Genomic DNA, 23,509 nt, shown 5'->3' with positions numbered 1-23,509 from the left:
AACAGGCTTGTTAAAAAGAATAAAGACTATCGGCAATGTTACACACAACTGTGTGACTTAAAGTCAATTTTTTTAATAACTGAAATTATTAGGTTGTCTTGAAAAAGCCATTTATTATTATTATTACGCTAAATTAACGACACTAACTCCTGAAGCTTTCAAGCTACATGCACCAAACCTTGCACAGACCTTCAGACCGATCTCGAATAGTGTGCTATATCTTTTCTAACTTATCGGTTTTCCCACAACAAATGATCAAAAGTCAGAAAAATCCTATTGACTTTCATTGACGGAATGTTCAGATGAGCCAAGACTATTCAAAATGAGCCACACATGCGCCATTATTCACACTAGCGCCATCTTTGATTTTTAATAGGAACCGCAAGGAGGCTGTGAGGGATAGACTTACAGTCTCTTCAATTGGCTGTTCTGAAGTTTAAAGTGTTTTTGGATCGTTCCACGGACAAAAAATTGATAAAATATCTGTCCGAGAACATTCAGTATACAAAGAACTCCAGACTCCAGAGTTGTGGAAAGTCAGATGTGATCTAGGAGCTTTATACAGCTTTATACCGTTTGTGCCATTGAAGAGATTGTAAGTCTATACCTCACAGCCTCGTTGTCATTCCCACAAAGATGGTGCTAGCGTAAAAAAGGTCTATATGCTTTTAGCTGCTCTGTCTAATTTATATTTCTTTCTGTCTCTTTCAATCAGTATTTATTTCTATCTCACCCTGCCTTCTATCTGTCTATCTGTCCATCCGTCTGTCCATCCATCCATCCATGTCCTAGCGACTACCTAAAACACACTAGCAACCGCCTAGCAATGCCCTAGCGACCACCCAGAACCCACTAGCAACTGCCTAGCAATGCCCTAGCGACCACCCAGAACACACTATCAACGGCCTAGCAATGCCCTAGCGACCACCCAGAACAACCTAGCAACTGCCTAGCAATGCCCTAGGACCACCCAAAACACCCTAGTAACCAGTGCTTGAAGTGGGGCGATACGCAGCGGTACGCAGTAACTGCACTTCTCTAATTTTGTCTACAGAGTACTGGCAGTTTTCTTGCAAACCACCACTTCTCAGAGTCTCTCAGTACGATGTAATGTCTTTATGTAATGTAAGTCAGTGATGCGATGAGGCCAGCCAATCACTTTTATCTGACCTTCCAAATGATTTCGATAAAATCGTGGCAGTAAATATCCGAGCCCTCTCTGCGCAAAACACAGAGGTGAGTTTAATAACACTGGACACGTGCAACAGCATCGGTGGAAAATCAAGCGATGTGTGGTCCAGTTCCGAAGGAGCACGTAGAGCGCATGTTTAAGTTTGTCTGGTCATAGTTCAGTTTCACTCTTCTCCAGAACATGGACCGGCTACTTTTGGGTGAGCGGATTTTATCGAGTCTTATTCAGTCAAATGTATTTATGCTAATTGTTTAGCTGCTGGGTGCAATTAAAACTACAGACTTAAAAACAAAATGTCAAAGCTGTTATAGAAGTGATGCCAGCTCATATGCACAACCTTTTTTCACAAAAGATAAATTGATGATGAAAACCAAAGCTTCAAAGAAAATACACAAGAAAATGTGCATTTTATTCTCCATTCTTTTCTGTAGTGCTCGTAAAAAGATTATGTGACGTGTCACTGAACTTGCCAATGCATAAATCCTGACAGTGTTTAGTTCTAGAAAAGATGTGTGTCAGTGTTCACAATCCTGAACATCATCATATCAGTTTGTTCACCGTTTCTTATGATTATTTATTATCTGCACAAGTATATGGCTACTGTGTTCAAATGAATGTGTGCAGGACAAGAAAAGGCTAACTGTCCCCTCAATGAATGGGAGGATAATAAAGAAAAAGGAAAAACAGATATAATGCTCTCTTTTTTTTAATAATAATAAAAAATAAAAAAAATTTAGGCAACATTTATTTTGTGTAAAAAGACAGTTCAACATTTGATTGTCATTGTTCTCTTATGTGTGTTGATATTGACAAAGATACAGACTTAAACAGATCTAAATGCTCTTCCTCAGTTTTCATAAACAATAACCCTACATTGTATGTTTTTATTTCCAAGTAAAGTTAATCAAAACCTGTTTGTTATTTGAGGGTGTGAGGTCATGTTTGTTCTTCATTTACAGCCAGACCATAAAATGTACAGTCAGACCTTTAAAATTTTAATTAATACCTTTTTTTAATGTAATTACATACTATTTTAATGTAAATTAATGATTATTATTAACAGTAGAGTACCTGCACTTTTTTCTTCCTCTTCAAGCACTGCTAGTAACTGCCTAGGAACCACCTAGCAATCCCCTAGCGATCACCCAGAACACCCTTGCAACTACCTAGCAACCACTTAGCAATGCCCTAGCGATTACCCAGAACACCCTAGCAACCCCCTAGCGACCGCCCAGAACACCCTAGCAATCGCCTAATAACCACCTTGCAACGCTCTAGCGATCACCCAGAATACCTTAGCAACTACATAGCAATGCCCTAGCGACGACCCAGAACACCCTAGCAACCACTAAGCAACCACCTACCAATGCCTTTGCGACCACCCAGAACACCCTAGCAACCACCTAGAAACTCCCAGGCAACCACTCAGGATACCCTAGCAACTGTCTAGCAATGCCCTAGCAACCACCTGTCTGTCTTACTGTCTGTTTGTCTATCTATCTATCTATCTATTCAAACCTTCAGACCAGGACTTTTCAAACCAACCTAAAGTTTGTCTTCTTTAGTACAAAGAAATGCTTAACACATTACATATTACATTCTCTCAATTGCATGTATTCTTTTGTGGTAAATGTGTCATTTTAACACTGATAGTGGAGGTTATTTTGTGTGTTCCTTGATTTGATTGTCCATCCCATTATGTCATGATACTGTGACCTATTATTAAAGATTTATGTTATGACATGATGTTACACTTTGGAGGTGGACATCAGCCATTCAGCAAAATAATGTTGGAGTACTTTAAAGTGTGTAACTCTTCTGTTTTATTTATGTTTTCCTTTATTTTGTGATGTTAGTCATATGTGGTCAAGCATAACTTGTCCAGCCTGTTATGGAAAGATATAGGGATAATTAATGATAATTAATGTCATTTTAACATGTCAATGTATTTTTGTTAACAGAAATCAAATACATTTTTTTAAATTAAAAGTTGTATATGTTAACATAGTAAATGCAATATGATTTAACATGAACTAACAATGTACAATTGTATTTTCATAAATTAACATTTACTAAGATAAATAATTGCAATTAAAAAGTATTGACCATTGTTAGTTCATGATCAATTTTGCATTAACTAATGTTAACTAATACAACCTTCTTGTAAAGTGTAAATAATAATAATAATTATAATGTTGTAATTTTGTACAATGACAAGGATATATCCATAGAACCAGGCCATCCTAGTTTGAGTCAAGGACTCTCTTGATAACTGGTGTAAGTATGGGCTAAATTTAATCAGAACTTTAATGGGTTTTCATTATGTCATTTTTGTGTTGGTGATTATCTTTTTTAATTAGCCAGTGTAGATCTGGTCTTCGATTAATATTTAAACTCCTGAGGCATTTGGCAATGCATAACAGGTACCCCAAAATGTTTCTAAATCTAATCAGAAAGTTTGGAAAACACTGTTCTTGTTCCAAGACTTATTTTAAAGTGAAAGTTATGCAAGGTAACTTATTTTGGGATAGGGCTGTTTTTGCAATCACTGATTTGTGTAAGGAGGATGACACATTTCAATATATAAAGCTTATGTTGACACTTATTTCCACAGAGGTTTCAATCACCTAACTCATTATAAATACTTGGTGTTTTGAGTTGAAATGTGCATTTGTCATGCTGTTGCCTGGAAATGTAACTGTTAGATCACACCAGGGTTTTTCACAGCTAAGATGTCTCATTGTTGCTCCTACTTGTTTAAGTGGAGGTGTGTAGCAAAAACAGCAAGGGAGGGTGTACATGGATGAGACAATTTAGTGTTTTTTAGCAGTTAAAAACAATTCACTTTATTGAAATATGTATATAAATACATAAATCTAACAAAAATAAATAATTTATGAATTCACTTTGTGTTTCTTAAACATTTTAATTACTATAAAACTTATTCTAGTACAACTGATTTACTCTGTGTGCCTTGATGTTTTCATTACAGCTTCTTATGACTTCAATATTGATAACACTCATCTTTGATTGGTAGCTACTCAGCAAAATAGTCATAAAAAAATATTAAAAGCAAAATTCTACATTAGAACAACACCAAAAGAGCGTGTTTTGTGCACAGAATGTGTGACAGTAATAACAATTATTGGGCCTGCATTATACCAAAATGTTTCATGTAAACTTTTCCCACTCAATAATGCATAGAAAAAGGTCTTACTGTGTACTGCCACACAGCTGAGATGCACTGAAACAGGAAGCACAAAGAAAAGACAGAAAAAGGGTGAAATGGAAAAACCATGTCCAAACTGATCTGGGGCCAAGCAACCATAAATAAATGTAACAGTGGTTTACACAGAACAGGTGTGAGGCTGCTGTGACATTTGGAAGGTGTGGTGCTGGCAGAGCCGTTTCAGACCATTCTGGTGCCCTAGCCGAGATCCCCCACCCCCACAACAGGTGGCCCTCTAGGCGACCGCCTAGTTCGCCTTTGCCTAGAAATGGCCCTGGGTGCTGGTAGGTATTTGGGTGGTGCATGGTATCCATTTGGTATTATCTTACAGTCTGGCACTGGAATGCGAGAAGGCCATTACTGGTAGGCATCATTTGCAAGAATCAGCTTGTGGCTTTGTCATGTATCATCACCACACCCACAAACAGCAACCATTAAATAATACAGGAAACCATGCATACTTTCTTTTAAAAAGGGCACATACTGTATATTTATTTTTTAGTAAAATATGACTGCATTTTTCAAAGCAGACTGCAGAGATATCATGTTTTCATTAAAGAAGAATGAACCTGATGAAAACTTACTATGAATGAACCACCAATTTCACTCTCATAAGTACTGTTTATTCAGATACAGTGGCTCTTTCTCATCAGAAGATGGAGACATTACCTCATGATAGATTTAAAATCTGTGCAAAATCTCAGCTATTTGAGCACTTTTTTTTTTTTTTTTTTTTAAGTAGAGCTTTTGCATTTTGCATGTGAATACTGCTACTATAAAGACCCATAGACTATGAATCTAATTTATTCAACATTCTATATTAAAGGAATATTCCAGGGTCACCCATTCACTTCCATTGTAAGTGTCTCACTGTAACTTCGATTTTTAATTTTTTTTTAATTTAATTTATTATTTTTTTTTTTTTTTAAAGAAAAGTAGGGACGTGTCGAAATTAATTTTGTTGTAATGTCAATTTTTGTTATACAGCCATGGAACGTTAAAAAAAGGGGGATAGGCAATGACCATGACAAATGGTTAGGGTAAGCGTTGGGCTTTAGGGATAGGGACCAATGACTCCCTACTATGGTAAGGATTGGGGGTGGGCTTTAGGGATTGGGACCAATCAGTAAGAGCGGAATTACAATCTGGCGGGGAGTCAGATTTCGGCACAACACCAGAATTGACGCCTTGTTACGGGACGGAGGTCCCGTTAGTACGAGAGCTAGCAGAGATTGTTTAGCAGAGATGGGCCGCTTCTGTTAAATTAATGGGAGAAATTGGAACACTCAACCAAGGAGCTCTGAGCGCCCAACCGTCAACGGACGTAGAAAGGAAGTCCCGCCTTACAGTTAAAAGAGGCAATCACCTTTTAGATGCAGACATATCTGTCAATCATCTTTAGAAGACGCATGCGCATTTGCTATACAAGCCGGGACAATTGCTTTTTTTATTTTTTAGCGTAATATGAGGTAAAGAATCACAATTTATGATTCCATTATTGTCAGATTTTATTGTTGATTTGAAATATGTTCTTTGATCGTAATCTTGATCAGCCGTGTTTTAAATTTTGATCTTTCTCCATTCAAGTAGATAGGAGCTGCACTGGCATGACTGCAAAAACCCTCCTTAGAGCGTTCCAAAAATGGCCGACAGTGGACTGACTTGCTAGAAGACTTTGCGATTTAGCCGGCTAGCAGCCATAGCCTCTTTGTAACCGTATTCATATGTACCGCCAGCTCTTTGTAAGTATCCATATGATATTATACATTTCTTTTTTTAATGAATATTAAACTATACATGGATTGTGAAGTTGTCCATGTTGTTTTGAATAAATACGCGTTTTGCAGCGAAAACATCTTCGCTAGCTGGATAAGACCGAGCGAGCTAATGTGGTGAAAACACGGGCTCTTTTTAGAATGTCTTACCATTATTAGGTAATAATAGTGAAATTGTAATATATAACACATAATAAGTTATATAAAATATTAGTCAAATAAAAGGCTGATTAACTACGTAAACGACATTTATAAACTGTTTATGTCTTCACTATGAGACAGTGTGCTGTTTTGTTTTTATTTGTAGATATTAACAAAAACATGTTTCTTATAAATGTGATTTTTTTATTTAATAGGTGTCTAATCGGGCTATAACAATGCTAGCGTTCTAAATTGAAATATGTTCAGAAAATATAATTTCCTATTATGTTCATGTCAAGAGACTACTTTGAATGGCACTAAATATGATGTAAAGGTAAATAAGAGGTAAAAATAAACAACAACAAAAACGAATATATATATATATATATATATATATATATATATATATATATATATATATAGTGTGTGTGTGTGTGTGTGTGTGTGTGTGTAAGCCTTTAAACAATTAGCTTCTGATAGGGGGTGTACTGAATTGGAGGTGTACCTGTGGATGTATTTTAAGGCCTACCTTCAAACTCAGTGCGTCTTTGCTTGACATCATGGGAAAATCAAAAGAAATCAGCCAAGACCTCAGGAAAAAAAATTGTGGACCTCCACAAGTCTGGTTCATCCTTGGGAGTAATTTCCAAACGCCATGGATGTACTATGTTCATCTGTACAAACAATAGTATGCAAGTATAAACACCATGGGACCACACAGCCATCATACCGCTCAGGAAGGAGACACATTCTGTCTCCTAGAGATGAACGTTGATTGGTGCGAAAAGTGCAAATCAATTCCAGAACAACAGCAAAAGACCTTGTGAAGATGCTGGAGGAAACAGGTTGACAAGTATCTATATCCACAGTAAAAACGAGTCCTATATTGACATAATCTGAAAGGCTGCTCAGCAAGGAAGAAGCCACTGCTCCAAAACTGCCATAAAAATATCCAGACTACAGTTTGCAAGTGCACATGGGGACAAAGATCTTACTTTTTGGATAAATGTCCTCTGGTCTAATGAAACAGACATTGAACTGTTTGGCCATAATGACCATCGTTATGTTTGGAGGAAGAAGGGTGAGGCTTGCAAGCTGAAGAACACCATCCCAACCGTTAAGCATGGGGGTGGGAGCATCATGTTGTGGGGGTGCTTTGCTGCAGGAGGGACTGGTGCACTTCACAAAATAGATGGCATCATGAGGAAGGAAAATTATGTGGATATGTTGAAGCAACATCTCCAGAAATCAGCCAGGAATTTAAAACTCAGTCGCAAATGAGTCTTCCAAATGGACAATGATCCTAAGCATACCTCCAAAGTTGTGGCAAAATGGCTTAAGGACAACAAAGTCAAGATATTGGATTGGCTCTCTGCCATCTTACTTGATGCCGAAAAGGCGTTTGATATGGTAGATAGGATTATCTTTTTAAGATTTTGGAAATACATACGGTTCGGGAATACTTTTATTGGATGGATTAAGTTATTTTATAGACACCCGGTAGAGGTGGTACAAACAAATGGATTAATTTCAGATTATTTTACTCTGGATAGGGGCACAAGGCCCACTATTGTTCTGTTTTGCCCTGGAACCATTAGCAGCCGCGATAAGAAAGATGATTTTCTAGGGGTGGTGGCGGGAGGTGTGGTGCATAAGCTTTTGCTTTACGCAGATTATATTTTATTATTCGTCTCTGACCCCACTAGATCTATGCCTTGCCTCCACAGAATTATTAATTCCTTTTCTAAATTCTCAGGATACAGAGTCAGTTGGTCTAAATCCGAAGCTTTTGCTCTGACAGCGTACTGCCCAGTAATGGCTTTTCAGCCGGGCGCCTTCCAGTGGCCCAAACAGGGCATTAAGTATTTGGGCATTTTATTCCCAGCAAATTTGTGTGATTTAGTTAGTTAATTTAGACCCCTTAATAAAATGGTTTATGAGCAATGTGGGCAGGTGGGCTTCATTACATTTATCTATGATTGGGAAGGTTAATGTTATTAAAATGAATTGTATTTCAAAATTCAACTACCTGCTACAATCTCTCTCTGTAGATGTCCCCCTCTCTTATTTCAAGCAATTTGAGAGCATAGCAAAGTCCTTAATTTGGAATGGTAAACATTACATTTCAATAAGTTACATAAGCCAATTGACAAAGGTGGGCTAGGCCTTCACAAGATTTTGTTTTATTATTATGCATTCAGTCTCAGACATTTGGCTCATTGGACACTTCCACCTGAGAGAGCCCCTCCCTGGTTTTGTATTGAACAGGAAGTTCTTGAACCTTTTTCGCCATTACAAAGCTTTTCTATTAAACTAACCGGAGAAGTTAAGTTACTCCCCGTTGTCTTGCATTTGCATTCGGTATAGACAAAAGTGTCCAGAGTGTTTAATTCAGACATTTATTTAAATGTTGCCTCGAGCATATGGCTGACCCCAAAATGATGTATTAATAAGTCCCCTTTCTGCTGATCAGAGTGGATTGTGAGGGAGGTTAATAGTTCATATAGGTCGGTGACCTATATGAGAGTGGAGTGTTGAGATCCTTTGAAAATTTGGTTCAACATTTTAGGATTCCCAGATCTCCGTTCTTTAGGCATTTACAGCTGCGCCACCTGCTCTGTACTATTTTTGGAAGTAGCATACACCCCCCTAAAGTGGCAGATACTCTGGTAGTGGTGATTACTGCTTTTGGAAAAGGTCATGAGACATCAGTGTATTACTCCCTGTTAATTTAGAGTCTGGGGGACGGAGCTTCAACTTCTCTCAAGAGATTATGGGAGAAAGATTTAAACTTGGTATTGGAGGAGGGAATGTGCACTAGGATTCTAAAAAATGACAAGTCTACATCTAGAGATGCAAGTGTGCACATAATGCAATTTAAGATTTTACATCGATTCTATTGGACCCCTCTGGATTGGATAGGCTTGGTCTAAAAGACACACCCACCTGCTGCCGATGCCATTCAGAAGATGGGGACACAACCCATGTTTTTTGGTGGTGTGTTAAGATCCAAGAATTTTGGTTTGAGGGTTCAGAGCTTTATGTGTGATGTATTGGACACTCAAATTTCATTTTGCCCCAGACTTTATCTTAGGCGATGGGGTGGTCATTAATATAGGGGATAGACATATAAAAAGTATGGTCCTAGCCGGAGTTATGATCGGCAAATGGATCATTCTCAGGGGATGGAAGTCGGCTGGAGCACCCTCATTTCAGGAGTGGTGCAAAGAGATGGGCGGGGTGCCGGCATTCGAGGAGGCTATATAGAAGGCTGAGAAAATGGGATTTGTTTAACAGGAAGTGGGGTAGATATTTGGCTTTTTTGGAGGGGTAGTGGAGAGGGATTTGTAGTTTTAAATGTGTATGTACATTCATATTGTTTTTAAGTATACTTAATGTTTTTTTAATGTTCTATTTATTTATTTGGGGGGGGGGGGGTGTTCAGGGGGAGGGACTTAATGTATATAATTTGATTGTTTATTTATTTGTGAATGGAATTAATAAAAATTGTTAATAACAAAAGGTATTGGATTGGCCATCACAAAGCCCTGACCTCAATCCGATAGAAAATTTGTTGGCAGAACTGAAAAAGCGTGTGTGAGCAAGGCCTGACTCATTTACACCAGTTCTGTCTGGAGGAATGAGCCAAAATTCCAGCAACTTATTGTGAGAAGCCTGTGGAAGGCTACCCAAAAAGTTTGACACAAGTTAAACAATTTCAAGGCAATGCTACCAAATACTAACAAAGTGTATGTAAACTTCTGACCCACTGGGAATGTGATGAAAGAAATAAAAGCTGAAATAAATAATTTGCTCTACTATTATTCTGACATTTCACATTCTTAAAATAAAGTAGTGATCCTAACTGACCTAAGACGGGGAACGTTTTCAATGATTAAATGCCAGGAATTGTGAAAAACAATTTTTCAAGGTGTATTTGGCTACGGTGTAGGTGAACTTTTGACTGCAACTATGTATGGTGTGTGCGTAAAGCTGACAGTCAAAGTCTTGTCTGTTGGTTTAAAATTGAGTCACCGTATTGAATGTTAAATATATTTTCTAGGTGCCAAGTAGAGACAGTCACAAATGGTGAAGATAGAATGCAGAGTTCTCAACTTGTTTTCTGTTCACTTATTGAAAGTAAGTGCTCTTTTGCATAAGAGGTGATATAACTAAACCTAATTTAAACAGATTATAGCTAAATATTTTTCATTTTAATGTATACCACAGTGTTAGAATGCTCTCTTTGCAGCTTATATGCTTTTGCTTTATCATGAGAGCTTTCTCATAATCTATCCAGTGGCCAAAGTCAATATCATCTGCAGTGGACTGAGGTCTCCCTTCAGCTGTAGGCTATATCCAGTAATCATTTGGTGTTAATGGTGACATGTTTTGATTTACTGCACTTGCTGGTTGTGATGTGCCTTAGGATCCAGTGTCCTGTTTATTTACTGTTCAACCATCATTCTTTGTATTCCAGGCTGCACATTTATGGCGTTTGTCAGTGTGAGTGGAGACTTTTGCCAGGCACAGCACCTGGTCATTGTAGACAAGTGAAAAGAGGGCCTGCCATATGAAGATTGTACTACTCGACTGCCTGTCTTACATTCTGCACTTTCGGGGAGCATCTTTTATTGTCCAAAGCTAAAGTGTATGAATCAGTTTGAGCCAATCCAGCATTTTTCCGCTCTCTGGTGCCAGCTGATTATCTCTCATCTCCTGAATGGGGTAATTCGAAATTGTAGACCAGAAGGATAGTCACCTTCTTTAGTTTTTTATTTTGAAACCGAGGGATTGTGAAAGTGGTATCCATCTCCTATTTTCTTTTGAAAATACTCAGAGATTTACCTAAACGCATATTGCTAGATCTGTTTATTTCTTTCCCTTTGGAAGAATATTTTCCTCAAGTAGTTTTTTTGTGTAAGTGCAAGTAAACCTTCATTTGAGTGTCAAAATGAATCGCCCTGCTCCTGTTGAGATCACTTACGATTGCATGAGGTTTCTCATCACCCACAATCCCACCAATTCACAGCTGACCAAGTTTACAGAGGTAAGTCACATCAACATTAGATGATTATTATTCTATGAATAACCAGGAATGAATAGCAGTACTAGCAGCTGTGCCAAAGCCTAATATTTCTTGTTTGTCAATAACTTTCAGGAATTAAAGAGCTTCGGAGTGCAGACGCTTGTTCGGGTTTGTGATGCAACTTATGATAAGACACCAGTGGAAAAAGAAGGCATCGAAGTTTTGGTGAGATTTGTTATTAACCCTTAGGGGTGGGCGACATAACCAGAATCTTATATCACGATATGAATAATTTTATATCACAATAACTATATGATGATATATATCATATAGTAATTTATTTTCAAGGAAAACAGATAAAAATCAGTTAACATAAGTAACCATATTGTAATGCCTATTTTTGGAAAATCTAGTCAGTGAAATAAATACTTTTTAAATAAAAACTACTTCCTCTAATATCATTTTCTCTTTATTTAGAACTTGATAAAGTTAAAAAATAAAATAAACACTGTTTTAAATCAACCTTACCATAATACCCAATTTCACATTATGCCACATTTCAGTCTGATATGTTGTTGACCAATAATATTATAAACTTTCCTCAAGAAATTAAAGATCTTTTCAAAGTAACAACAAAAAAAAAAATTGCATATTTTTAGTAGAAAATACACAACGAAAATAACACGTCTTGCAGAAAATAATTTTAAAATATGTTTATAAACACTTGCAAAAAAAGACAGAATTAATGCAGAGTGCAACTTTTGGCTTTCTTAATATTCTTTAGCATGCTTAATTTTAAATTGGTAATACAGATTGTGTTACCACAAGTGATTATCGTGAGGCAACACAGTTTGCAGATTAAATTTTTCTAATCTGTGTCGGCTTTTGTGAACCTATACCACAGATGTCACACCTGTTTTAACAACAAGCTCCCCTTCATTTTCTTTACTTTCCTATTGATCATATCAGCTAAAATTACAGATGTGCGGTGTAGTCAAGTGCACCTCGGCATGTTAATGAGATGATCCAGGTGTCTGGATCACAGTGACATTGTCCCGGCAGAGTGTGTCAGTCAGATTACGGTGGTCTGCTGCATCCTCCGCTGTAGAGCGCTCAGAGTTAGTGATTGACCGATATGGGTTTTTTAATGGCCAATGCTGATATCTAGAGAGCAGGGTGGCCGAAATAATGCCGACATATCACACAATTTAATATAGTAAATAACATAAACATAAAATTGCTAAATAATGAATAAACTGTTATTTAGCACTATATTTATTCAGTTTCACACTAAACTTTAACTTATAATAATATTGTATTTTAAATGGTAGATAGCAGTTTCTTCTGATTTCTGTTTAGTCAAATTTTTGTAATTTGCACAAAGAAATTGTAAATATATTAGGAAGAAGGAAATAACAGTACACACAGTAGTCCAGCAACCATGGATGGCAAGTGCTCATTAACAATCGCATTCTCTCAAAAAATACAGAATCAAACCAATTGCACATACAGTACATAGTGAATAAGACATTTCCTTACAGCACACGTGAAGCGCTTTTACTTTGAAGTTGCACTCGCGTGCTTGTGCAGATCCAGCACGAGCAATACTCTCCTGACAGTTTAAACGGTCTGGATCACCTGCTTGGATTGTCATGGACTGACCGTCATAATTTTTGAATCAGAGGAACTTTTGATCCTTATCCTGAAGTTTTTGATTCTGGTTGATAGAATACGCGCTTCAGAAGAAGATATTAGATGAGCGCTCGACGTGAAGAAAACGCTGGATTTTTGTGAGGTTTGTAAATTACATCTGTTTAAACGAGATACCTGCATATTTGCAGACGGTATATATTAGAAGTTTGATATTTGCCTTTTATCATTCGAAAAGAAAGTTACAGGGAACTCTTGAGGAGAGGCTGATCAAATACGTGCTTTAGAGGTAAATAAATGAGCGCTCCACAGGATGCTGGATCTGCTGAAGTTGTGTGAGGTTGGTTTATTACATCTTTTTAAATAAGATATATATATTTGCAGACGGTATATGATATTAGTTTTATTGATATTTGCCTTTTTATTATTAGACAAGACAGTTAAAAGTTACAGCGAACTGTTGAGGAGAGAGAGGGAGAATGAAACAGGCGAGCACTTTCAGATTATGAGCTCAAACTTGTATGCCACGGCTCTGATGTGTGGACCATTTAAATGACACTGTGTTACTATTATTGTAGTAACACGATGGCACGTAACAACAAAACGAACCGTGACTGGTCGTTTACATGTCTCAGTCGCTTCACATGCAAGCAGGTGATTCTCAGCGCCCTCAAGGAACAAATCGGCCAAACGGGAATATTTATCGGCCGATGCCAATAATTAAAAAAATTTATTGGTCGACCCTTACTCCGAATCGGTCTGCAAAATCAGAATTGCAAAGAATCTCAAGTTTGTTGGCACATTTGCAGCATTGCCTGATCTGCATAATTCCTTTAGTGAATCCTGGTGTTACACCAGCATGCGCAAATAACTGGCAAATTCATTCCCCGGTCAAGCCTGGTTTCAGTTTCACGTGAAGTGTGACCACTGATAGATACGCTCGCGCTGCATGCATGGATATTTACATATCGCAATATACACTATATAGCAAAATCTCTACTGATTGACACTTTATATCGTCGCCACAATATATATCATCATATTGCCCAGCCCTATTAACTCCAACACTAGCCTAGCCCTATATCTTGTTCTGTGTACTGAAGTAATATATTTCATGGTGATGATTGCAGAAACATGTGTTTTTTGTGTTGTATTTCAGTATCTCCACTTCCATGACTGCATTTAAAGGAAGTAGTTCATGCAAAAATTTAAATTCTCTCATCATATACTCACCCTTATGCCATCCCAGATATGTATGACTTTCTTTTATCTGCTGAACTCAAGTGAAGATTTTTAGAAGAATTTTAAATAGGTGCCAAAATTTTGAAGCACCAGAAATCACATAAGTCAGCATAAAAGTAATCCATAAGACTCCGGTTGTTAAATCAATGTCTTCAGAAGCTATATGAAAGGTGTGGGTGAGAAACAGATCACTTTCACATTCTTCTTGTGTTTTTGGTGATTCACATTCAGAACAGGCAGGCACAGGAACAGTTTTCCCTCAGGCCATCCGCCTCATAAACAGTTAAAACCACCCCCAAATACTTTCTTTTTGTCAATAAAACCAAGTGCAATATTCAATCCATACATTCATACTTAATATCTATTATTTTTATTTTTTTTTACATATCCTACCTTCTTCAATACATTACATCACCTGCACATAACTGTATGTCTGTATATAAAATATTCAAAGTATTGCTCTATTGTATATTTCTCTTTTTTTATATCTGTTATATCTTATTTTTTTTATTTTGATGTCACCATATGTGTATGTTTAACTGTATATGTTTGTATGTATGTGTATATGGTTGCATTCTCTTTGCACTGGAAGCTTCTGTCACCATGACAAATTCCTTGTGTGTGTGTGTGTGTGTGTGTGTGTGTGTAACCATACTTGGCAATAAAGCTCATTCTGATTCATGCATACTGCCCCCTACTGGGCAGGGAGAAGATTTTATAAAAATAAAAAAAATGACTTAAATATTGATCTTTTTATCAGCCACACCTATCATATCACTTCTGAAGATGTGGATTAAAACACTGGAGTCATATGGATTACTTTTATGCTGCCTTTATTTGCTTTTTTGAGTGTCAAAAGTTTGGCACCCATTCACTTGCATTGTATAGACCTACAGAGTTTAAATATTCTTCTAAAAATCAATTTGTGTTCTGCAGAAGAAAGAAAGTCATACACATCTGGGATGGCCAGAGGGTGAGTAAATGATAAGAGAATTTTATCTTTTTCTTTAGGATTGGCCTTTTGATGATGGGTGTTCGCCCCCTGACCAAATTGTTGATGACTGGTTGAACCTCCTCAAATGTAAATTTAAAGATGAACCAGGCTGCTGCATTGCAGTACATTGTGTTGCCGGATTGGGACGGTATGTATTAACAAGAAAAATGTGAATCAGGTTTACAGATATGAAATGTTGGTGGTTGTCCATTACTCACTGATCTATTACACAGTGTAATTTCTGAGTTATCTTGGATCTGATGTGCAGAAACATGTTCTGTCCTTCTAGAACATTTGGTCCTTTGGTATGATAAATCAACATTTTGCTAGAGCAGTAAAGGAAATTGCTGTTGAATCAGAGTCTCCCGTCCTTTACATAATGGTACACTAATATTTTTGAGTTTTTAAATCCAAACACTGCATTTGTTTTGTGTCCAGAGCTCCTGTTTTGGTGGCCATAGCCTTAATCGAGTGTGGGATGATGTATGAAGATGCTGTCGAGTTTATTCGTCAGTGAGTCACACATTGCAATACCATTCACAAATTAAAGGGATAGTTCACCAAAAATGGAAAAGTCTTTCTTTATTTGCTCCCTCATGTTGTTTCAGACCTTTAAGACTTTTTTCCTCTGTGGAGCATAAAATGAGATGTTAAGCTGCGTTCACACTGCCAGCAACTTTGTGGCTCTGTGATCTGTGTCGCTAGCGGGCATTCCTACTGTTTGTCACAGTAATGATATTGGAGGACTGCATGTCTGGCAATAACGTTTAAAAATTTGATCACAGATGAGACCTAATACTGGTTAAATTAAGATATCATTACAGTTTGACAAGGAATCAGTTCTCTTGTCTCTAAAATTGTACATTCTGCAGTGTTCAGTGTATTAAATCATTAATAAGACAATCAATCTATCATGAATGAATGAATCAAACTCACTCGGAATGCGGACTGTTTCTGACACACTTTTCCACGCATCATTGTTTTATTATATCCATTCATGTGGTTACAGACAAATTATATAGAACAGTAAAAATCCCTCACGACGCTGAAACTTCTCTGTCTTGCACGCACTTGTCCCCAGTCTGCCAGGAGACAGATGACCTGAGCTCTGTTGTCTTAACTCTCATTGGCAGTCGCTCATGAATGCCATTCATGATTTGCATAAAGTTTATATTTTCTCAACTTGTCTTGTCGCTCTCCACGGCGATCTCTGTCGCCAACGGCCGCGGCAGCTCGTATCGCCGTAAGTCGCTGTGCTCTCATTGAAAATGAATAGGATCGTGTTGCTGTCTCACGTGATGTCGCTGGCAGTGTGAACGCAGCTTTAGGCAGAATGCTAGCCTTAGTCTCCATTCACTTTCATTGCATTTTTTCCCCCCATACAATGAAAATGAATGATAACTGAGACATAAAACTGGTTTGGAACAACATGAGGGACTAAAGAAAGACAGAATTGTGCTTATTTTTTGGGTGATCTATCCTTTTAAATTTCTTTTTCTTTTCAGGATATGTGAAAGTGTTTAAAGAATTGTAATATTTCACAGATATTGTTGATATTTTATTTAATGAGCTTGACGGTGTTTTCTTAGGAAAAGACGTGGGGCTTTTAACGCCAAACAACTTCTTTACCTTGAAAAATACAAACCCAAGATGCGCCTGCGCTTCAAGGATGCTAATGGTCAAAACTGCTGCATTCAGTAAAGTAACATTCATCAAAGGATTTTTGAAAATTGTCATTATTATTATTGCTAGTGTTGTTATTATCAGTTTTTATTTGATTATTATATTGGACCAGGATTTTGCTGTATTACAGTGCCAAGCACGCAAACAGGTTGGTCAGTATTAGTGTCTGGATCGCTATATTTAACTAAATAACTAAACTCTAGTCAATCATGTAAACTTACAGACAATGCAGTCTATCACTAGTGATGTTTTCATGGCAACAGACACATTGATATAATGACTGATTGCAGTTGTTTGTGTTTTATGACATCTCTCTAAAACTTGGTGTCTACAAATTGTCTGGATTGTGTAACAAATCATGGTACAGTGATCATCAGACAGACTGCATTGATTGAAAAAAAAAAAAATGTAAAAAAGAATCACTGTGTTGGTGCGTATAATGGACAGTCCTTGAAGACTTTAAGCTTCTCCAAAGTTACATGGGCACAACTACTGTATCTAATGCTATAGATATTAAACATTCCAAGACATATTAACAGGACTGATGGACACTAGATTTTGGTCATCAGTACAATGGAGGAATTGATGAAATCCCAGATTATCCAATCAAGAACACTTGTCACTCTCCAAACTGGTTGTTGAAATGAGTCAAATCCGAATAAATAATAATAAAAATATGAAATATTTTGTTGCCATTGTTCTCATATTGTTGTTTTATGTTACACTAAATTGGCCATTATGTGGGAAGAGAAAATATTCTTGTCAAAATAGCCACAAATTTTACAGTTAAATTCTGTTTCTGTAGTTGTTACCCTTACAGAATAGTACTGTGGCAGTACCATGGTGCAGTGATGGTATCATATGGTAATACTATGGAAATTTGAGGTATACATTGGTACCGATTGATAATCATATTCATATAGTAGACCAAAGTATGTATGTGTGTGTGTGTGTGTGTGTGTGTGTGTGTGTGTGATATATATATATATATATATATATATATATATATATATATATATATATATATATATAAACATGGTACTGCCATTTATAAAAACATGCCAATATGGTAACATGTCCAAAAACATGGGATATCCATGGTATTTTTTTTGTTAGTACATGCACGTTGTAGCTTTAAAACTATTGTAGCTATAACTATATACAGTTATAACTAACCACATTACCATGTTATTACATCCTCGGAATGAAAATGATCTGTTAAAGTTTAAATGATGAATGTGACAATAAAATCATAAAATAAAATAAAAAAAATATATATATATATATATATATATATATATATATATATATATATATATATATATATATATATATATGCATACAGTTCAAACGCCGAGAATATTCGTGCAATTTCGGAACGTAGTCCTTTCTTATTGCTTGAATTTTCTTATTTTGACCACAAGTAGGAGCAATGCAGCAGGTTCACCGGACACGAGTTTACGAATCCTACTATGACGAAGGCCTGACTCATGAATATTAATTGCGCAAGGGGATGTTCAGCCCGAAGGCGTTCATAGGCTACGCTAAAAAGCTAGACGTAGCCCAACGAATAGAACAGAATCCAGTGTCTCTTGACTTTTTTCTATTGAAGTTATTTTTACTTTTCGTGGCGTCTATAAACGCTAGGCACTTGTGCGAGACTATAAAAAAACAAATTGGAAAACCGCATTTGGCGTGAACGGCTCCTCACGCTTCTGGACGCTCCAGGAAGGTTACCAAGCAACGTCAGCGTCTACTTAATATTTATGAGCTAAGCCTTCGCAGTAATAGAATTCGTAATTTCTGTCTGGACTGCTTAAACCAGCACAAAACACCGAAGCTATAGAATTGGGGCGTCCTTTCACCAGATTCACAGGACCAAACTCAACGGGCTTGAATGATATAATTCGTCATTTCACTATTTGCCCACTCTTCTTCGGGAAAGAGGGAGTTAAAAAGAGGAATTTTTTTTTTATTTGAGGCTAGATTTTGCTAATCCCCAATCATGATGCCGGTAAGTTTGCAACAGCCTGATGATACTTTGTTGCGCTGCTCAGACTGAGATATGATTGACAGCTTGCATTCAACATTCATTCAGAACTTGTCTATACTTTCGCTTCTTACATTCTATTGGATTGCAAGACTTCCGTTAGATTTGCATACTATGAAGAAATTAGATTCTTATAGCTTATCATCTATTGCTCCTGATTATAAGAAATTCATGATGCAATGGTGTTTGTTTTATATAGGGTTTAATATTCTCTAAAACCTTCTTGTGAGGAGATTAGATAAATTATGACTTGTAATATGTCATTTATTCTGTGTATAACAGAACAACAACAACTGTATATGACTCTTGTGATTTTAAAAGAATGTAATTGGCTTACTCATATCCAGAGTGAGTGACATGCAGAACAACCAGAGCTATATTTTCCTATAAACTGTGTATATACTGTATATACATAGTTGAGAATATTTGGAAACGTAAGTGACACTGAAATATACAAGTGACATCTTTAAGCAAATTATGCTGGAACTTTTCTCAGAACTAACTTAGTAGTACATTTTTAACTAACCCATTTCACAAATTGGTGATTTTTAATGGGTATATAAAGTCAGTTTCCTTCAAGTTCAAACAGGTGGTAGTTCATCACATTAAATTAGGACCCCACACACAATTTGACACCCAGAAAATGTCCAAATATAGTTGTGCTCAAAAGTTTGCATACCCTGGCAGAAACTGTGAAATTTGGGCATTGATTTTGAAAATATGACAGATCATGCAAAAAAACAAGTTCAAACAAGATCAAAAGTTTACATACCCTTGAATGTTTGGCCTTGTTACAGACACACAAGGTGACACACACAGGTTTAAATAGCAATTAAAGGTTAATTTCCCACATCTGTAGCTTTTTAAATTGCAATTAGTGTCTGTGTATAAAGTGAATGAGTTTGTTAGCTCTCACGTGGATGCACTGAGGAGGCTAGATACTGAGCCATGGGGAACAGAAAAGAACTGCGTAACAAGGTAATGGAACTTTATAAAGATGGAAAATGATATAAAAAGATATCCAAAGCCTTGAAAATGCCAGTCAGTACTGTTCAATCACTTATTAAGAAGTGGAAAATTCAGGGATCTCTTGATACCAAGCCAAGGTCAGGTAGACCAAGAAAGATTTCAGCCACAACTGCCAGAAGAATTGTTCGGGATACAAAGAAAAACCCACAGGTAACCTCAGGAGAAATACAGGCTGCTCTGGAAAAAGACAGTGTGGTTGTTTCAAGGAGCACAATACTTGTTGACCCCTCTCTAAACATAGCGCTTATGGTTGTGACCATAAAGCTCTGTTTTGGTCTTGTCACTCCAAATTACAGTGTGCCAGAAGCTGTGAGGCGTGTCAAGGTGTTGTCGGGCATATTGTAACCAGGCTTTTTTGTGGCATTGGTGCAGTAAATGCTTCTTTCTGGCAACTCGACCATGCAGCTCATTTTTGTTCAAGTATCGTCGTATTGTGCTCCTTGAAACAACCACACCGTCTTTTTCCAGAGCAGCCTGTATTTCTCCTGAGGTTACCTGTGGGTTTTTCTTTGTATCCCAAACAATTCTTCTGGCAGTTGTGGCTGAAATCTTTCTTGGTCTACCTGACCTTGGCTTGGTATCAAGAGATCCCTGAATTTTCCACTTCTTAATAAGTGATTGAACAGTACTGACTGGCATTTTCAAGGCTTTGGATATCTTTTTATATCCTTTTCCATCTTTATAAAGTTCCATTTACCTTGTTAAACAGGTCTTTTGACAGTTCTTTTCTGCTCCCCATGGCTCAGTATCTAGCCTGCTCAGTGTATCCAAGTGAGAGCTAACAAACTCATTGACTATTTATACACAGACACTAATTGCAATTTAAAAAGCCACAGGTGTGGGAAATTAACCTTTAATTGCCATTTAAACCTGTGTGTGTCACCTTGTGTGTCTGTAACAAGGCCAAACATTCAAGGGTATGTAAACTTTTGATCAGGGCCATTTGGGTGATTTCTGTTATCATTATGATTTAAAAAGAAGCCAAACAACTATGTGATAATAAATGGCTTCATATGATCACTATCCTTAAATAAAAGACAGTTTATTTGCATGATCCGTCACATTTTCAAAATCAATGCCAAAATGTCACAATTTCTGCCAGGGTATGTAAATTTTGAGCACAACTGTGCTATTTTAGAAGTATATCTATTGTTTTATCATTTAAAACCTTACAAAATGTAGTGAAATGGTTTGCTTAAAATGATATCTGACTTTAAAGAACTGTCACTTGATTGATATTTTGTCATCTAATGCAATCTAATGCACATTCATGCATTTGTAAATGTGGCTTAAATGCCCCAATACTTTTTGGGGCTACTGAATACTAAGTTTTTCTAGTGGCCATTTACCTACATTTTAATGTTGATCTACTACATTTAGAAATTATAGCTTATATAGTAAATATTCTTCTGCTACTTTTCCTTGCAATACTAATGATTGACTTATCCAATTTACACCAGAAAGAAGTATATTCTATTTATTTCATTCATTCTACATTTTCTGACTTTATTATTTTTTAATATCCTTATATTCTTTTTGTGTGTGCTCCAAACCCTGTCACATTCTTCTTGTATTGTCATTTGTTTCCTGTGTAAGAATGATGCGGTTTGTGGCTGTTATGAATGAAACATAAGCCTGCGGGAAGTATTTTGAGGCACTGTGTGTTGAGCTATGGAGAGGAGAGGTTGGGTCAGTTGTCAGAATTCCTGAATCGTGACAAACTCAGGGTTTTGAGCCCTTGCACCCCAAATCCCGGAGCACATTTTCCAGACTTTCCACAGAAACTTTCCCTGCATGCTGATACGTTTTATGAGAAAATATACACTTCTAAAAACTGGCATTCAAGTTACAAGAAGAAGCAGTGTTTAAATAATCGGACCCAAAGAGAATATCTCTCATTAGAACACATTTGAGAAGAGACGACACAGGGAGCCAGATAGGGTCAAAGATCAGAGGTGAAAAAAGGAACATCCCCTGTGCTGAAGTTGACCTTTCACCTTTGCATAGGCAGTCACCTTTGGAATTCAGAAAGACTGGATTTAGAGTTAACTGACAAAGTTAATGGACTACACACTTCCTCTGTAGTGAATGTCAGTTGATGAGTTAGTGACAGGAGTGTGCCTCATTCCCTTTAGATTATTTTCCCCATTTACCCTTCACTATGCATTTATATTTTAATCCAAAAGCGATTTACTGTATATTCAGCGTATAGATTTTACTAGTATGTGTTTTCACTGGGATGCAAACCCACAACCTTGTCATTGTTAGTGCCATACTCCTCCATTTGAGCTACAGGAACACATGATCGAAAGATCATTGCATGACATGTTGAATTCCAATTCGGATATGTGCAATTAACTTCAGGGCCTTAGATTGACATGATGTAACTATAAGAATACTAGAGCTTTGAGGTCCTTAAATCCGGCTAGAGCTTGAAAATGGATCTGTCAAGCAACCACACATTCATATTGGTCTTTTGAGTTTTTATGTGTTTCCTTGGTGCATGCTGTGTTCATAAATATTTATGCTACAACTGCCAGTTGAGAAATCCAAGAGTATTTTTTCCCTCTGGGACAAGATAAATAAAATGTTAAATATGATAAATATGATTGATGTTAAGTTCATTAAAGTCTGGAGAATTTTCTTATTCACTAAACAAGGGTTATTCTGTTTTGCAATGAAAAATTGTTAACAGCATTTTGTCTGTCTGTCTGTCTGTCTGTCTTTCTGTCTGTTCTATCTATCTGTCTGTCTGTCTGTCTGTCAACTTTTATGTTCCATGTCTATGACAGCTATACCCTGTCAATGTAGTATGAGTTTGTTTGCATATTGGGGCAGTTAACAGGGAAATGTATTAACTTCCCAGAATCCTGTTCATGTCCTGTGGAATCAACTATAAAAGCTTTCAGAGGAACCGTGACAAATGTTCAGTTGCTAGTAGTCTGTCTCTCCTCGTCAAGTTCTAGTTATAGATTGAACAAATTGTGCCACTTGCGATTGCTGTTGCACACATTGGTCTAGGGATGCACCGATCGATCAGCCACTGATCTAAATCGGCCGATTTTCATCTTAAATCTGTGATCGGCAATCGGACAATCATGCCTAGATTCAGGGCCGATCTTTTTTGCAGCACGCATGCACTGCTACTCTAATGAATGAGAACTTGCTCAGCCTTTGAAGCATACAGTGTGGCCTTTGGAGGGTGAGTTGGTGGCAGTTCTAAGCATTCACAAATTTAAACGTTCAGACATGCTGTAATTTAGATGAATATGCCAGTTGGTTTTAAAACATGTGTAAGAATATCATGTGTATGAATATTAAGCTAACCATTTACTAGAGTCAATACGGTAGTTATTCTGACTTGCTGCACAGTGAGGACGGAGAGGATAAAGAGACTACAAACGGGCATAAAAATGAATTAAACAACAAATAATCATGCAAATACAAAACTGAGTATACGTGATGGAACGTGAGTCATGAGACTGTTTGAGCGAT

The 23,509-nt window shown here is 37.0% G+C and overlaps 2 protein-coding genes across 2 annotated transcripts in view; both read left to right on the top strand.

Moving 5' to 3' along the window:
• Positions 1-5,589: 5,589 nt before the first annotated feature.
• LOC127411205 (protein tyrosine phosphatase type IVA 2-like) lies at positions 5,590-17,630 on the top strand. Its single transcript, XM_051646599.1, has 8 exons — positions 5,590-5,890; positions 6,012-6,163; positions 10,401-10,477; positions 10,818-11,387; positions 11,499-11,591; positions 15,270-15,400; positions 15,691-15,765; positions 16,842-17,630. The coding sequence occupies exons 4-8, from the start codon at positions 11,292-11,294 to the stop codon at positions 16,951-16,953; spliced, it is 507 nt and encodes a 168-aa protein (XP_051502559.1). The 5' UTR covers positions 5,590-5,890; positions 6,012-6,163; positions 10,401-10,477; positions 10,818-11,291; the 3' UTR covers positions 16,954-17,630.
• Positions 17,631-18,787: 1,157 nt separating this feature from the next.
• LOC127411184 (apoptosis-stimulating of p53 protein 1-like) overlaps positions 18,788-23,509 on the top strand; it is a 52,053-nt gene continuing 47,331 nt past the window's right edge. The window contains exon 1 of the mRNA XM_051646573.1: positions 18,788-18,949. Within this exon, the coding sequence (XP_051502533.1) occupies positions 18,941-18,949 (9 nt within the window). The 5' untranslated portion in view covers positions 18,788-18,940. The remainder of the gene's footprint in view (positions 18,950-23,509) is intronic.

Source organism: Myxocyprinus asiaticus, chromosome 20 (genome assembly GCF_019703515.2).
Source record: "Myxocyprinus asiaticus isolate MX2 ecotype Aquarium Trade chromosome 20, UBuf_Myxa_2, whole genome shotgun sequence".
In the NCBI taxonomy this organism is placed as follows: Eukaryota; Metazoa; Chordata; class Actinopteri; order Cypriniformes; family Catostomidae; genus Myxocyprinus; species Myxocyprinus asiaticus.
This window is presented reverse-complemented; position numbering and strand designations above follow the sequence as displayed.